The sequence below is a fragment of the Rhinichthys klamathensis genome, unplaced genomic scaffold, assembly GCF_029890125.1.
Source record: "Rhinichthys klamathensis goyatoka isolate OS25496 unplaced genomic scaffold, OSU_Roscu_1.1 h1tg000330l_1, whole genome shotgun sequence".
NCBI classification, from domain to species: Eukaryota; Metazoa; Chordata; class Actinopteri; order Cypriniformes; family Leuciscidae; genus Rhinichthys; species Rhinichthys klamathensis.
The window spans coordinates 763,135-779,144 of NW_026606845.1; the positions used below are offsets into that span (position 1 = coordinate 763,135).

At 42.2% G+C, this 16,010-nt stretch overlaps 1 protein-coding gene across 1 annotated transcript in view; it reads left to right on the plus strand.

Moving 5' to 3' along the window:
* Nucleotides 1–16,010, plus strand: part of LOC130105843 (B-cell receptor CD22-like) — a 29,117-nt gene that overhangs the window by 11,119 nt on the left and 1,988 nt on the right. The window contains exons 3-4 of the mRNA XM_056272044.1: nucleotides 14,867–15,220; nucleotides 15,319–15,570. Coding sequence (XP_056128019.1) covers nucleotides 14,867–15,220; nucleotides 15,319–15,570 — 606 coding nt within the window. The remainder of the gene's footprint in view (nucleotides 1–14,866; nucleotides 15,221–15,318; nucleotides 15,571–16,010) is intronic.

A 16,010-nucleotide genomic window follows, 5' to 3' on the forward strand; every position in this document is an offset into this window, starting at 1 on the left:
GCATTTTAAGCCTGACTTGATCATTGAACGATTGCAACAAAAGGTCTGTACAATCAAATTAGGCTTACGATTCTTTCGGGAAATACAGCCCATGTCATGGTTTCTCTTGCAGTAACACATGTGCTTTATAAACACAGAGTTGGAGCAGCCAGAGAAAAACTAATGTTAAAAAGCAAAGGGTCAAGAGCTCAACTAAAGCAAACACTGACCGCCATAATGGTGGCATGAAACGAAACATTCCATAAAACATTACCATCTAAACTTCTGTTCAATATAAATAAGAATGTGTGTAGATGTATGACAGAAATGCACTGGTAATAATAAGTACAATAATGTGTAAAGGCTCGAAGTCAGTAGTTCTTGTGTTTCTCTTTTTTTCTGTTCTTGTTGTTTCTCTTTCCTTCAATGATTCTTCTTATTAACATTAGGTGTCACCACTAATGACCAATCATCACTTAATTAATCACTTACTTATCTCATTACCTTTAAAACTGCTTCAGTGCTCATTTTTAACACCCTGTAGTTGGACCTATATGTACACCGAGAGTGTACATATGTACACTGTAAAAAATAAAATCGTAAAAAAACGGTCAATGACTGGCAGCTATGGCTGCCAAACAAAAACCGTAAAAATAAAGTAAAATATCCTAATTTAAATTGAGTGCAAAAATATTTTCCAAACTTTGTCCTTAAATGTTTTACAGAAAAACACTGTTATTTTACAGTTATTTCCTGAATTATTATGATCAAACACCTTCACTGTGAAAAAAAGGTAAAATGACTGTCAGCAATGGCTGCCATACAAAAACCATAAAATGAATGTAAAATATCCTAATTTAAATAAATACTATTGCAGAAATCTTCATTAAGCTTTTTAACGGAAACACAGTTATTTCATACATATATGTATATATATATATATATATATATATATACTGAATTTTTATTAAAAAACAATCACTGTAAAAAGTAAATATCTTGCTATAAACTACATGCATGATTTACTCTGATTATATGTCATCAGCAACTACACAGTTACTGTCTGTTAAATAAAGCAACATGCAGCATTTCATCTGTGTTTCTCTGCTCATCCTGGACTGAAGCACAGGCTCTCCTCTTCAACACAATGGTGACACACAAAACACACCATACAGAAACAGATCTCTCAAGATCTCAGCATCTTCACTTATTACAATCCAGACTTGTCTCTGATACATATTTGTTATTGTAGGAAACCGAGAGAAACTCAGATCAGATGATGTTGGTCACTTATTAGTGATAATAGCCTTCAAGCAGTTGTCTGCTTTATTGATACCACCTGGCTCGTATGACTTATTACTAACTGAATAAGTTGTAAAATATTATTTGTTAATTTAGAATGCCAGTATTGCTATAGAAAATCCTGCAATGCTGTGATATTAAGATTTTATGAAGTTATTATGCAGAAAATGTTTTGACAGGATCTTATAGACTCACTCAGACATCAAGAATTGGCGTATGAATCTCAACAATGGTGACAATGAAAAAAATTCTGACCTATTATAAAGTCACAAAAAGGCTTTGTTGATTGTCACCATTGTTGAGATTCATATGTTGATTCTTGATGTCTCTCTACTCCTAACAAAATAAACCAACTATATTTTTTTTATTTGGGATTGCTATAATACTGATGCCACAATATTTAAAAAAATCAAGTGAATAAAATATATTAATAATTGCCTTTGTATAACACTAAAGTCCATCTATATATAATTTATTCACAGCTAATAGAGATTTGACTGTCATATCAGTGAATCAGATCATCATATGATGACTATAAAATCATCAATAAATGACCAAGATCATCTTATATTTTCTCTTGCAATTATTGCCATATTAAATGTGCATCAAAACACAGTTAAAGGAGCCAGAGAAAAAGTAATATTAAAACTCAAGAGTCATGAGCCCAACTAAAGCAAACACTGATCTCAATCATGGTGACATCACATTTCTGTTAAAGTTTTTTACACTTTATTTAAATTAGGATATTTTACTTTAATTGTATGGTTTTTGTTTGGCAGCCGTAGCTGCCAGTCATTTGACCCTTTTTTTTACGATTTTTTTAAAATGAAGGTATATGATCATAATAATGCAGGAAATACCTGTGAAATAACAGTTTTTTTTTTTTTTTTTTTTTTTTGAATTAGAAGATTTTACTTTAATTTTATGGTTTTTGTTTGGCAGCCGTAGGCAGCGATTTTTTTTCACGGAAGGTATATGATTGTTATTTTACAGGTATATCCTGAATTATCACAGTGTTTTTCAGTTTATTTAATTTAGGATGTTTTACTTTAATGTTACAGTTTTTTGGGGGCTGCCAGTCATTTGACCATTTTATCATTTAACTGTTTTGTTACTGTTTAATTACAGATTATATTTGTAATTTTACATACATTTTTATGTAATTTAAGAAAACAGAAAAAATACTGTATGAAAAATACAATCAATTTCCTGTATAAAAAAATGTGAATTACTGCAATTTGTCATTAATGTCGCAATACCTAAAATAACAGCTGAATTTTTATTTTACAGATATTTTTTGTAATTTTACAGTGTTTTGAGTACAATTTAAAATGAAAGAAAATGATCGTCAAAAAATCACAGTTATTTTCTGTAAAATTAGGATTTTTTTTACAGTGTACACTGGGGATTTTGCTGTGTAGGAATGAGCAAGAAACTTCACTGTCCAGATACAAAGACAACAGAGCACTTCAGCCATGGATTAAGAGTATTGGCAATCATCTGTGGTTTACATGTTCATCTTGTGGGGGTGACCCGGATGTACATCTCCAGATTGTGTTTCTGTAACTTGTTTTAATACAATACACTGTAGAACAAATTTAAATATTTATATTCTATTTGTCAGGAGCTGATAAAAAGGTGGAAGTCAATTCTGCACCACATATGTGGTGTTCATTCCTGGATCGAAGACGGAGAACCAAAAAAATGTATGCATAGTGAGCTTAGCTTCATCACTCTCCTCTCCACCAGTAAGCTGGTGTGTGGTGGGCGTTCTGGCGCAATATGGCTGCCGTCGCATCATCCAGGTGGATGCTGCACATTGGTGGTGGTTGAGGAGATTCCCCCTTCTATGTGAAGTGCTTTGAGTGTCCAGAAAAGCGCTATATAAATGTGATGAATTATTATTATTATTATTAGCTCAGAGGAGCAAAGAAAAAAAAATGGATCGACCAAACTTCCAGGGCATTCATTACCTTAGAGAACCTTGTCTTAGACAAGGGTCTTCTGAAGGACCTCAGGCAGATGGCACTTTTCAATACTGGTAAGTTTACATATGTACAATGTATGTTCACGTATAGACCAACAATATTTATTTACCTTTTTTTTTAATAAAGGTAAGCTGGAAGTGTTCCATTGTGTTCCATTCACTGCTCCTGAAGTACTGCCCCAAAAGAATACACTTCCATTACACTTCAATGCTCGCACGTACCAAGTTGGCAGTGCTTGACCACAATGAGAATGTTCATAGACAGCAGGCCAGAACCAAAACTGGTAAGTTTGACTTACACTATTTATCTGACTATAATGTCATAATGCATTAAAAAAATATTTAGCATTCTTTTAATTAATTTATTCACTTTTAAGGTACATCCAGGTTCAATGTAGTGTTCCCAAAACACTCTAAACAGTGGGTGGCCAGAAAGCTTTATGAGTCCCCAACTCAAAATTTCAGAGAAGAACTTGTACATCGCGTACTTCAGAGGCGCATGGACAGCAGTATTATTTACAAGGACTCTTCTTCACATTTGGAAATACAACCTGTCCCAAAGAACATAGCGCAACAGAAAAAACCGTCTAAGGAAGACACGGTTTCAAAGCATTTGTCACAATTGTCAAATTAGTTTTTTACAGACTGACAATGGTGCAAGTTATCTTTACAAAGTAATGGTAATACATTCCATGGTGGTTTTCTTTAGTGGTGTGTGTGTGATCATTGATGTTGCCTTGCGTCAATTTGTCTGTTCAGTGACTGAATGAGGTGTATTTACCCAAAATTGTACAGGCCAAATTCTTTAATTTAGGAATTTTTTTGTAGGTTATATATTGAAAATTACACCCTTTTTTTGTTGTATTTATTAGGCTCTTTGATTTGCATCTATGGTTTTGTTTGATTCCCTTATTGCTGAAAAATAATGTTCATTTGTACATGTGCAGCTAAAGAAAATTAAACTAACAATTATGTAAAGTGTTACTCTTTATTCTCAATATCTATATATAAATATGAATCCATTATAAATACAGATTGTTTATTAATGCAAATTACAATGCAAATGTAGTAGCAATTTGTTTTTATTTTAGAAATTCAAAGAAAACTTAACGTTACACTATAATGACAACAGGCAGCACTTTCAGAAAGTCCTTGATTGCACTTATATCAATGATAAATGGTAATTCCTGTAAAAAAAACGAAAATGCTTATATTACAAGTAAAAATTATTAAAAAATATATAGAACGTTGTGACAAATTATAACAGTACAATACAAATTTCTACAACATTGCAAATGCATTGGCTGCCTCTGTGAAGCCCACATAATGTCCAGAGGGGGATGGATATTTATCGCGGATGGCTTTCACCACACAAGAGGGTAAAACTTTTCTATTTCTTCTGCCCAGATATTCCCCCTTCAGCATCCACTCGAAAACCACACGATACGCCACCAATCTGCACTGTCTGAAATATAATGCAGTAATTGTAATTAATTAATTGGTTTATAATGCACCCTATAATGGTTGCGATAATAATAAAAATACAACACATTATTCACTCTATTGACAGCGTGCCATTGGGTCCCTCTGGCCTCGGACGTCGCCTCCAGTTTATACGTGGCAAACTAAACACAACATGCAAAACGCTGCGGCTCAACAGCGGAGAAAATTCAGGATCTTCAGTCAGGCAGGTGTATGATGGGATACTGTCAATGTCGTCGTCTTGTAGTTGTGGCATTGCTATGTTCCATTCGTGACAACATATGCTCTCCACTTCTGTTGGCATCTCACAACACTTGCTACAAGAACACCACCAATTTTGAAGAGATCTCTGTCTCTCTGAGGCTTGAAGACGTGCTGCTGCAGCGGATGCTTCCTCCATCGCTCTGAGTTCTTGATCGGTGTATTCTGGTTCAAATAAATATGGTTGTGAAAAAAATTCAACGTTGTCTGTTGATATATCGAAATCGTCTTCCATTGCGATTTCCTGTATATCTGAATATGTTTAGATCTTCACAGTGAAAGGTAACACTTCTGAAATCTCTGTGTAAACAATGAGTGACGTACACGCGTGAGAGATCACTTCTGGCGCTTTCCGGCGCTTGGGCAGACCGAAGCGCCCGCGCCTCAGATCACTTGGATGTGGCTGTGTTTACAAGAGGTAAAAACGATATAAATACTGTTCGTTTTCTCACACAAACCGCTCGTTTCGTGTCTTAGGCCATCAATGTGTACTTACATTTACGAGTCATTAAATCATGTTCAATTTGGACTTCTCTGTGCATGCTCTTTGAGGTGGTGACCATAGACCTGCATTATATGACTGACAGACAAGAACGGTTTGACCTAAAAATATCAAAATTGAAAATACTGCGGAAACAAAGACACCTACATCTTGGATGCCCTTGAGGTAAGCTAAAACATATCAAAAATCACTTTTTTCCTTATCTGTGCAAAAGAGACACAAATTACTCTGTTAATTTTGATCTTACATATAAGTGTTGTACATCATTCGATCCTGTTAAGTTTGTATTTTTTTTGTGGAACCTCATAATAAAAACAAAGTGTTGTGCTTTTCGCCTAATAAAGAAAAATAAACATGATGCGCGTTCTGCGTTCTCTCTGTCAGTGAAGTCCATTCTGAAACGCGTCCGAAAAATGAACTGTAACTCTGCAAATACTCAGTCAAACAGGTATACAGGCACACAGGCATGAAGCCTGAATTATCTTCTTTTAAATGAAGTAATTTATATAAAAAAATTTTTTTCTCATTTTATGTAATCTGTACGAAAAGAGAGAGATGATAGTCGTTCTCGTCTCAGCTCATTAAAGTTAATTTGACCACGCCCACGGAGCGCGCGCTCTATTCAAACACAAACGCTCTGAGGCGATCCACGCCCACACATCAGCTGGATAACCCACCGAAAGAGACTCAGATTTACGACGCTGTGAGGAATAATACTATCTTAATAATAATCCTGGAAAAAATTACCTCAGAAGTAGGCTACAGGTAGTTACCTTACGAGAGGTTCTCTCGTATTGCGTAAGCTAGCTTACGCTACGGGAAAGATTCATCTTTTCTGAGAGATTGAAGCCAAAAATTATCCTATAATTTTGTATCTATTGTCAACGCAGTTCAGCTGCAGCAGAGCATGAGCAGGCTAGCTAGCAGCTCATTGGCTCGCTCACAGGGAACTGCTTAAGCCTATGAGGAGACACGAATGAACTCTCGGCCAATGAGAGTCTGACCTGCTCTCATTGCGTCAGAGCCCGCCGAAACGGGCGTGGTCAGAGAGTATAAATTCGCCTCTCAGGCTGTAAATTCTGATTTTCATCTCTTCAGCGAGGCTACACGCATCTGCTGATCCTGAGAGAAGCCGCCGTCGTAGAAAAGGCACCTTCTAGCGAGCATCTGGGAGACTGAGGAAGCCGGCCGTCTTCGCCACCTTCAGCCGTCCTGCAAGCTAGCGCCATCCGACGGATTCATATCCTTTAATCGAAAGCTTCTTGTTTTGTGTGTGTGTGTATCTAAAAGAGCCGAGCGTCTTTGTAAAGATGTCTCGTTTTTCCTCCTGCGGTTCTTGCCGCACTCCCCTCGAGACTGGAGACCGCCACGTCATCTGCGCTCTCTGCCTCGGATTGGAGCACGCTGAGCTCGCCCTCGCCGATGGCGGCTGCGATCTCTGCGAGGAGATGCCGTTATCGACCCTGCGGGCTCGACTTCAGGCCACAAAAGCTGCTTCCGCGCCGCCTTAGACTTCGCCGCGTAAGAAGAAACGCCGCTCGCAAAGGCCGCCGGAACCCCAGCCAGAAGCGTTCATCCCGCCGGAGCCTGTCGCCTCCCGCTCTCCTTCTCCGCCGCTTCCGGACATACAGTTGCCGCCGAGTGGCCGCTCTGTCGCCTCCGACGACAGCGCGGACATCAAGGAGACATGTTCGCTTCTCGCTTCAGACAGTGAGGATTGGTCCGGTTCTCACGCCTCTTCGGCCCGAGAATCCTCTAGGACCCGCGCTGGAATTGAGGAGGAATTAGTGCGCCTCCTCTCACAGGCCGTCGAACGCCTCGGGCTTGATTGGTCTCCTCCCCCCGAGCAGACCATCAACCGCATGGACGGCAGCTATTTCCGCCAGCGCTCGACTCCCGTCACTAAACGGGCCGCGCCCTTCTTGCCCGAACTGCACGCGGAACTCACAAAGTCCTGGAATGCCCCGCTCTCTGCCAGAACTCGCTCCGACTCTTCCGCCCCGCTTCGCGTTGTGGACGGAGCCGCAGAAAAGGGCTATCTTTCCATTCCCCCTGTAGAGGACCTGGTTGCCGCACATCTGTGCCCGCCCTCCACGAGATGGCGCTCATCACCTGTGCTTCCTTCTAAAGCCTGCAGAGCGACTTCAAGCTTTCACGCCCGCGCTTACTCAGCCGCCGGCCAAGCAGCCTCTGCACTTCACTCCATGACCGTCCTCCAGATTCTACAGGGTGATTTACTGCGTGAGTGGGACGAGAGCGGAAAAAATCCCCCATCAGTCGCGGATTTGAGGAGCGCTACGGACATTGCCCTTCGCGCTACAAAGTCTGCTGCTCAAGCCCTGGGGAAATGTATGGCCGCCATTTGTGTGTCTGAAAGACATTTGTGGCTCACGCTCGCCGACATGGGAGATTCCGAGCGCGCCGCTTTTCTCAACGCCCCGCTCTCTCCGTCCGGCCTCTTCGGATCTGCTGTCACGGGTATCGTTGACCGTTTCTACGAAGTGCAGAAAACCTCCCAGGCCATGAATCTTTTTCTGCCTCGTCGCGCTAGCTCCTCTGCAGGCCGCTCACGTGACCAGCCTCCTGCACGAGCCCCACCCCAGCGCCCAGCTCAGCACAGTCAGACTTCTCAGCGACGCCAGGGCGGCCGCCCTCGTTCTCGCTCCGACAGCCGCCACAGACCGCCGCCTCCCCGTGGGCCTCGGTCCAGGATCACGCTGAAACCCGATCACTCTAAGTCTGCCTAGCACAGCTGAGAAAAAGACGGCGCTCTCCCGCCGAGGCCGGACCGCCGTCAAAGTTTCGCCCTCTGTTAGTCCCCGCTCACGCGGCTACTACAGCAGTATACCCCGCCATTACCAAGCCGGTTCCCTTTCCCGCTTGCATGAGCACAAACGCCGTTTTCACGGCGACCCAGAGAAATCTCAAAAAGAGCATAAAAGCCTCACGTGTAGAAAATGTGCCCACAACACTGTGTTCACTCGTACACAAAAGCATTTCAGTTCCCGTGTGTCTCACAGAGCCCACTCTCATAAAGCGGTTCCTACCCGCTCGAGTGTCAGAGTACATAAGCGCGCCCACGAGCCCGTGTGCGCGTCCCACCTCTGCCCACTCTGTTACACGGCCCTTAAACTCATCTCTGAGTGTAAGTCCCGCTGTTATAAACACGATGAGCGCGCCCGCGCGGCCCGCTGTGTACAGCAACGGGGACCATGTAGCCATTCACCCCTTAGCGTTACGCTTCAAAGCGTGCGAAGCTATTCCGGGAATTTCCCGCTGGGTGCTAAACACAATAAGGCTAGGCTATCGCTTACAGTTTCACCGCCGCCCTCCACGTTTCCGAGCTCGGCTAGAGACTACTGTGAACCCAGAAGCAGTGACTCTGCTCCGTTCAGAGATAGCGAAACTATTGTGCAAAAGGGCTATAGAGAGAGTCCCTCTATCTATGAGCGAGTCGGGGTTTTACGGACGTTATTTTCTGGTTCCAAAGAAAGACGGCGGCCTCAGACCAATCTTAGACCTCAGATTTCTGAACAAAGTTCTCATGAAGAGACCGTTCAAAATGCTCACTATCAGAAAACTCCTCGCGCATGTGCGCCAGGGGGACTGGTTCATTTCACTAGATCTGAAAGATGCTTACTTTCAGATTCAGATAAATCCCCTTCACAGGCCATTCTTACGTTTCGCCTTCGAAGGCCAGGTTTATCAATACACCGTCCTCCCGTTCGGCCTATCCCTAGCACCCCGCACATTTACGAAGTGCATGGATGCGGCGCTCGCCCCCCTGTGGAGTCAGGGGCTGCGAATACTGAACTATTTGGACGACTGGCTGATTTTGGCACAATCACAGAGGGAGCTACTGTCTCATCGTACAGTCCTCATCGACCATCTGAAAAACCTGGGCCTCTCTGTCAACTGGACAAAGAGCCCACTTCAACCCAGTCAGACTATCTCCTTCTTGGGTATAGAGCTAGACTCGGTCTCGATGACGGCTCGCCTGTCTACACAGCGCGCGCGCCGTGTGCAGCGTCTCGCCGCATCCTTTCAGATGAACAGACTCACACCTCTGAAAACTTTTCAGAAGGCGCTGGGTTACATGGCCTCAGCCTCCGCAGTGCTCCAGCTGGGGTTACTGCGCATGCGCCCGCTTCAGTTCTGGTTGAAGAGCCGTGTGTCTCACCGCGCGTGGACCACGGGCCGCCAGCTGATAAAGGTAACGCAGACCTGTATCACAGCTCTGCAGCCATGGACCATGACAGAATGGTTTCAGCGGGGCGTTTCCATGGGGACCTTTTCTCGCCGAAAAGTCATTTCGACAGACGCATCCAACATGGGTTGGGGTGCGGTCTGCGAGGGCTCACCGGCCTTCGGCCCCTGGTCAGCTCAGGAGAGTCTCCTCCACATAAACTGTTTGGAGATGCTGGCGGGCGAGAACGCGCTCACGCGCTTTCTGCCGCGCATTCACGGTCACCATGTGCTGATCCGTTCGGACAATATGGCTGTGGTCTCCTATCTAAACCGTCAGGGCGGTGTCAGATCCAGAATTCTCTTCCGGCTGACAGAACGCATCCTAGTTTGGTCCCAGTGTCACCTGCTCTCGCTCAGAGCGACGCACGTGCCGGGCCATCTGAACGACGGTGAAGACAGTCTGTCCAGGAACCCCATTCCCCCTGGCGAATGGTCCCTGCACACTCTTACAGTCCAAAAGCTGTGGCGAATATTCGGCAGAGCAGAGGTGGACCTCTTCGCCTCAGAAGAAAACACCCACTGCCCAATATTTTTCTCAAAACGCGAGGACGCGCTAGCCCAGACCTGGCCCAGCCGCCCGCTTTATGCATTCCCTCCGGTGTCTCTGCTACCACAGGTGCTTCAGAGAATCAGGGAAACACGCCACTGACAGAACTCCTCATAGCCCCGCATTGGGAAGGTCAGACTTGGTTTCCGGAGCTCACTCAGCTGTCACAGACAGCCCCGTGGCCCATTCCAGTCAGAACAGATCTCCTCTCCCAAGCTCGCGGCACGATCTGGCATCCCCACCCAGAGCGCTGGGCGCTTCATGCGTGGGTGATCAACGACTACCCGTTGCTTTGCCAGAAGGAGTGTTAAACACGATCATGCAGGCTAGAGCGGCTTCTACTAGAAGGCTCTATGCGTCTAAATGGTCTGTGTTCTCTAAGTGGTGCACCGACAGAAACTTGGACCCACGGTCATGCGAGGTTCCTTCCTTGCTAGTTTTTCTCCAAGAGATGCTGGATAAGGGCAGGTCCCCTTCCACTCTCAAGGTGTATGTGGCAGCCGTCGCAGCGTTCGCTGAACCCCGGCGCGGCCAGTCACTGGGCAATGATGGCTTAGTCATCCGCTTCCTCAGGGGAGCTAGAAGGATGAACCCCTCACGCCCCCCGTCGGTGCCGATTTGGGACCTTTCCATAGTTCTCGAAGCTATGAAAGCCCCCCCATTCGAACCGTTAAACACCGTGGAGCTCAAATACCTTTCGCTCAAGACTATCTTCCTGCTCGCGCTCGCGTCAGTTAAGCGTGTGGGGGACCTTCACGCGCTGTCCAGCAGCGCTTCCTGTCTGGAGTTTGGGCCGAATGACTCCTTAGTCGTTCTCAAACCTAGACATGGTTATGTCCCAAAAGCGATTGGTACCCCATTCAGGGCACAAGTTATTTCTCTATCGGCTCTGCCTGCATCCGATAGCGAATCTGACTCTAATCTCCTGTGTCCGGTCAGGGCCCTGAGATTATACTTTACTCGCACTGCTCCGGTCAGACGAGCTGAGCAGCTTTTTGTTTCGTTCGGTGGGCGCACCAAAGGGTTGGCCGCCTCGAAACAGACTCTGACTCTGCAGATGGATAGTTGATGCCATTGCAGCCGCATACGCGTCAAAAGACCTGCCATGCCCTCTGGGCATCAGGGCTCATTCCACTAGAGGCATGGCCTCATCGTGGGCTTGGTCCAGCGGAATTTCCATTCATGATATTTGTGTGGCAGCGGGATGGGCTTCCCCCTCCACCTTTATCAGATTTTACAATCTGGAAGTTCCCGCCTTGCAGGCTAAACTACTAGCAGTCTAGTATGTTACAGCTCTACTGGTTGAGCTGCACTATAGGGAGTTATTCACGCAGACCGGTCTCGTTCTGTCCCTCCTTATCATGTGCTTATGTACTTCACAAATCCCCGGCCCGCTCCGCTGGCCTTTGTCTCATGTACATATTTTATTCCCACTCATAAGGGTTCCCCGGGGTCCCCCCTGGGACTCATAGTGGATGCTTAGCACGCACGGCGTTGACCAGGTGTTCCCGTAGCGTAAGCTAGCTTACGCAATACGAGAGAACCTCTCGTAAGAGAACGAATCGGTTACCTAACGTAACCTCGGTTCTCTCTAGATGAGGGAACGAGTATTGCGTTCCTGGCCGTGCTTGTGCTACTAGCGCTCTCGCTTCATTCTATGAAAACCAGAATTTACAGCCTGAGAGGCGAATTTATACTCTCTGACCACGCCCGTTTCGGCGGGCTCTGACGCAATGAGAGCAGGTCAGACTCTCATTGGCCAATGAATGAATGAACAGCTTTTACCTAACTATATTCCAATACTGAGATGAGTAAAAATCGACTGAAATATGTTGAAATAAAATATTTTTGTATAAGCAACGTATTAAACTGCAAATTAACATTTATATGTCCTAATCATAAAAACGATATGTTACATATGAAAGACAAGATGTCGTTTTTACTGTAAAATACTGCCACATCAAATAAGCTTGTTTGCTAAGATGTTATTATAGTGTTTGTTCGATTGTAAGCTATATTCAAACTAATTAATCCGCAACTGTGAAATATGTATGATAAAATGTATACTTTAGTATATAATACAAAGAAAGATTACATTTGAAATATAGTTAAAATTTTAATTGTTGCTGTAATTGTAACCTTTTTATTAAAATAGCAAAAATATATGTAGGCTACATATAAATAAATCTTAGGTAAATCTTAAAAGCTCAATATAAGCCTCCTCTTTAAATTATTTGTATTGTGTTTTATTAGTGACACATTTGGGATACATTCCCAAACTTTCTGTAAAAACAGTATGATAATTAACTGCACAATTACTAGAAATTTTTACATTTGATATTATACAATTTGCAAGCACAATTTGAAAAATAAATAAATAATTGGAACTGTGAACCAATTTTGTATTATATAGGCATATATATATATATATATATATATATATATATATATATATATATATATATATATATATATATATATATATTGTCATTGCATTCTTGTGGCTCAGTGACACACCTGAATGAAAGGGTCATTAGTATGCAGCCCCATTATGCGCTCATTATCCGGGCCCATTGTCTTCTCAGGTGTGAATCACAGCAGGTCACACCCCTGCGCATATTGCCTTTCCAAACAAAAAGTGTCATTTTTAAATTTAAACCAATCTATTGTTTTATGTGAATGATAGGGCAGGATGATTTTCAGATCATTTAGAAGAAAAAACTCTAGGCGACAACATCCATTAGTCAAAAGTCTTGTGGACAGATATTTAGTATGTGTTTTGTGGCCTTATTTCAGAAACTTTAAGTTTTAGTTTTTTCAATAACCATGCATAAACAATATTCTCTCAAAAATACAAACAGGTACATACATGTTGATAACACATTATGGTAGCCCTGTGTGTGCTAAATAGAGTGTAATTACACCTTTGCCAGTAATTTGTTTATAAGCAACTGAAAAAAGCACAAATGTCAGAGTATGTCAAAACATCTCAAGGACCCCAAAAACACCTTGGACCCCAGAGGGTTAATACTAATATTTGGGCTATTCTAACAAACTCTGAAAATGTGCAACAGTGGATAAAATTAAAGCTTGATGAACACTTTAGTCTATTAAAGTCACCAGTGATGATTATTTGAAGAGCAACTTCAGTGTTAGTGTGTTAAGACGAGGTCAATCATGTTGGTTTAATCAGTTTGACTAAAACAACATGTTACGGAGCCTCTAAAGTCACATGGTGGCGGAAATTATATTTCAATGCTCTTGTGTTTTCTTTCAAATCCGTTGCACTCCCCATGCATGAAACTTGTGTGAGCATTGAAATATAATTTCTCCCCCCATCTCATACTTTTGAATCTCCATGTCATTTTAAGGGGTTTTATATTAAGCAATATTAGCTGAGAATTAATTTTAATCGATGACATACATTGAGACACATTGGGCCGTGCAAGTGTTCTTCATCAAGGCTGGAGCTTATGTGTGGGTGGACTGATTTTGGATGAGGTCATTTCCTGTCTCACCACCTCTACTGCCCACCACTTCCTGTCACTAGCCAATAAACTGAGGGCAAAATATAACTTGTCTGTTCGTGGTCAAAGTGTCGACATCCAGTCCTACTCAAAATTAGTTCATATCTTGAGTGTCTTGCTCAATAATTCTTCAGAAAAATGTTTCCAGGAAGGTTATAAGAACTTGGTTTAAAAACGATTTTACACCTTATGAACATCTTAAAATATGGAAATGCAAGTGAAATTGTAAATATGTCCTATATGTTAATAAATCTTTGTTGAAGACCAATCAAAATGTGGACAAACTTCTTAATGACTATATGCCATTGGATCATGATGAAAAGTTGTCTAAAGTTGCTTGTGTAGGCATGAGTAAAGAAAGAGGAAGAAACATTTTAGAAACATACAATGTGTAACCATGAGCACTTCATCAGTTCAACGCCTGAGACTCGCCAGAACACGGTAAGAGTTACGCTGGTTACTGTGAATATAGTCAGAGTAATACTGTTGTAGAAACCACTGACCTATTCAAAAGAAAATATTCTCAATGAAAAGTAGCTTATGGAAATGTTTTATAAGCTAAAGATTGTTTTATAATGCTCATTGTGTGTGATAGTGTATTATTGTTCTTGTAGAGATGTCACTGATAATGGCTGCTCCTCTTCCTCTGGTGTTTCTGCTCATGATTCACGGTGAGTCGCTCCTCATGGAGAATAGTTTAATGATCTTTAGTCTCTTATCAAAGTCTTTCTTTCAAATCATGAGTCCGGCAGCGCCCTGTTAAAACCCCTTTCAGAAACAAAAATTGTAAATAAAAATTCTTCAAAAATTAAGTAAAAAATAAAGGCAGTCTGAGCTAAAATTAAAAAGAATAATAACTTCTGATTAATGTTTGAATTATTCTGATTGGAGTTAACCATATAAATATGTGCATCAATAATGATTATATTAATGTGTTTAATGTGTAAAAAAATTAATGTAATGAACAAAAGGGGTCAGTAATTATTAAACAATCGTTTTTGTGTGAACTATCCCTTTAATGTGTGTTTCAGGAGTTTGTAGCCAGTGGGGTGGTTGGGGTGTGAGTTACAGTCCTTCACACATCTGTGCACTAAAGGACTCAACAGTGATAATGAGATGCACTTATACATACCCTACTGGATATCAGATCAAGAAAGTGTTCTGGACCAAATCACTGGTAATAGATCACGAAGAGCCTCCAGATCTGTCTAATGTCCCTGAATACAGTCAGAGGCTTCAGTATCTGGGAGATCAACAGCAGAACTGCACCTTCAGACTGAGTCATGTGACACTGAAGGATTTACACATGTACTATTTCAGATTCATCACTGATAAACCTGGTGGAAAATGGACTGGTGTTCCAGGAGTGACTCTTAATGTCACAGGTGACTTTGATGAGGTTTATCTCTTCTTCTGTGCATTATGTTGAATAATAATCAGTGTATGACAGCAGCACTAGATATAATGTGTGTGTTGTGTTCAGATCTTCAGGTGGAGTCTCCTGAGAGAGTGACAGAGGGAGATTCAGTCAGTCTGACATGTAAAAGCAGCTGCGCTCTGACTGACAGAGCAACATTCATCTGGTACAGAAACTCACAGCCATTAACTGAGAGAAGAAGAGACAGAAACAATGAACTCCTGCTGCAGTCAGTCAGAAGAGAGGATTCAGGCAGATATAGCTGTGCTGTAGACGGACACACTCACGTCTCTCCTGATGTTCAGCTCAATGTCATGTGTGAGTATGTTCTTTAAAGTTTTCTTTCCAAAGCCAGTAGAGTTCACTCGTCCCTCCTTTTCTTTAAAAATGGAAGTAATTGGGGCTAATCTTTAAAACATTAAAACACTCACTGTTTTAATAGTACAGCCACAAGACATGAACAATACGTGTGTTTTTAACATTTTCTGTTATATTATAAGAATGATTCGTTCAAGAGCAGAACATCACTAGCGCTTTCAGTCACACCTAACAATTACGTTACTAACTACAATTTTTGTCATGTAATTTGTAATCACTAACCGACTATAGTTTGTAAGTAATCTATCCAGCACTGATTTACTGATTACCACAAACACAGAAAAAAAATACAGTGTTTTTCGTTTTGGATATTTCTTAAAACTTGACATGATCTTTTGACACAAGGATCCATGGATTTATGTTGTTAATGCTAAATTCTG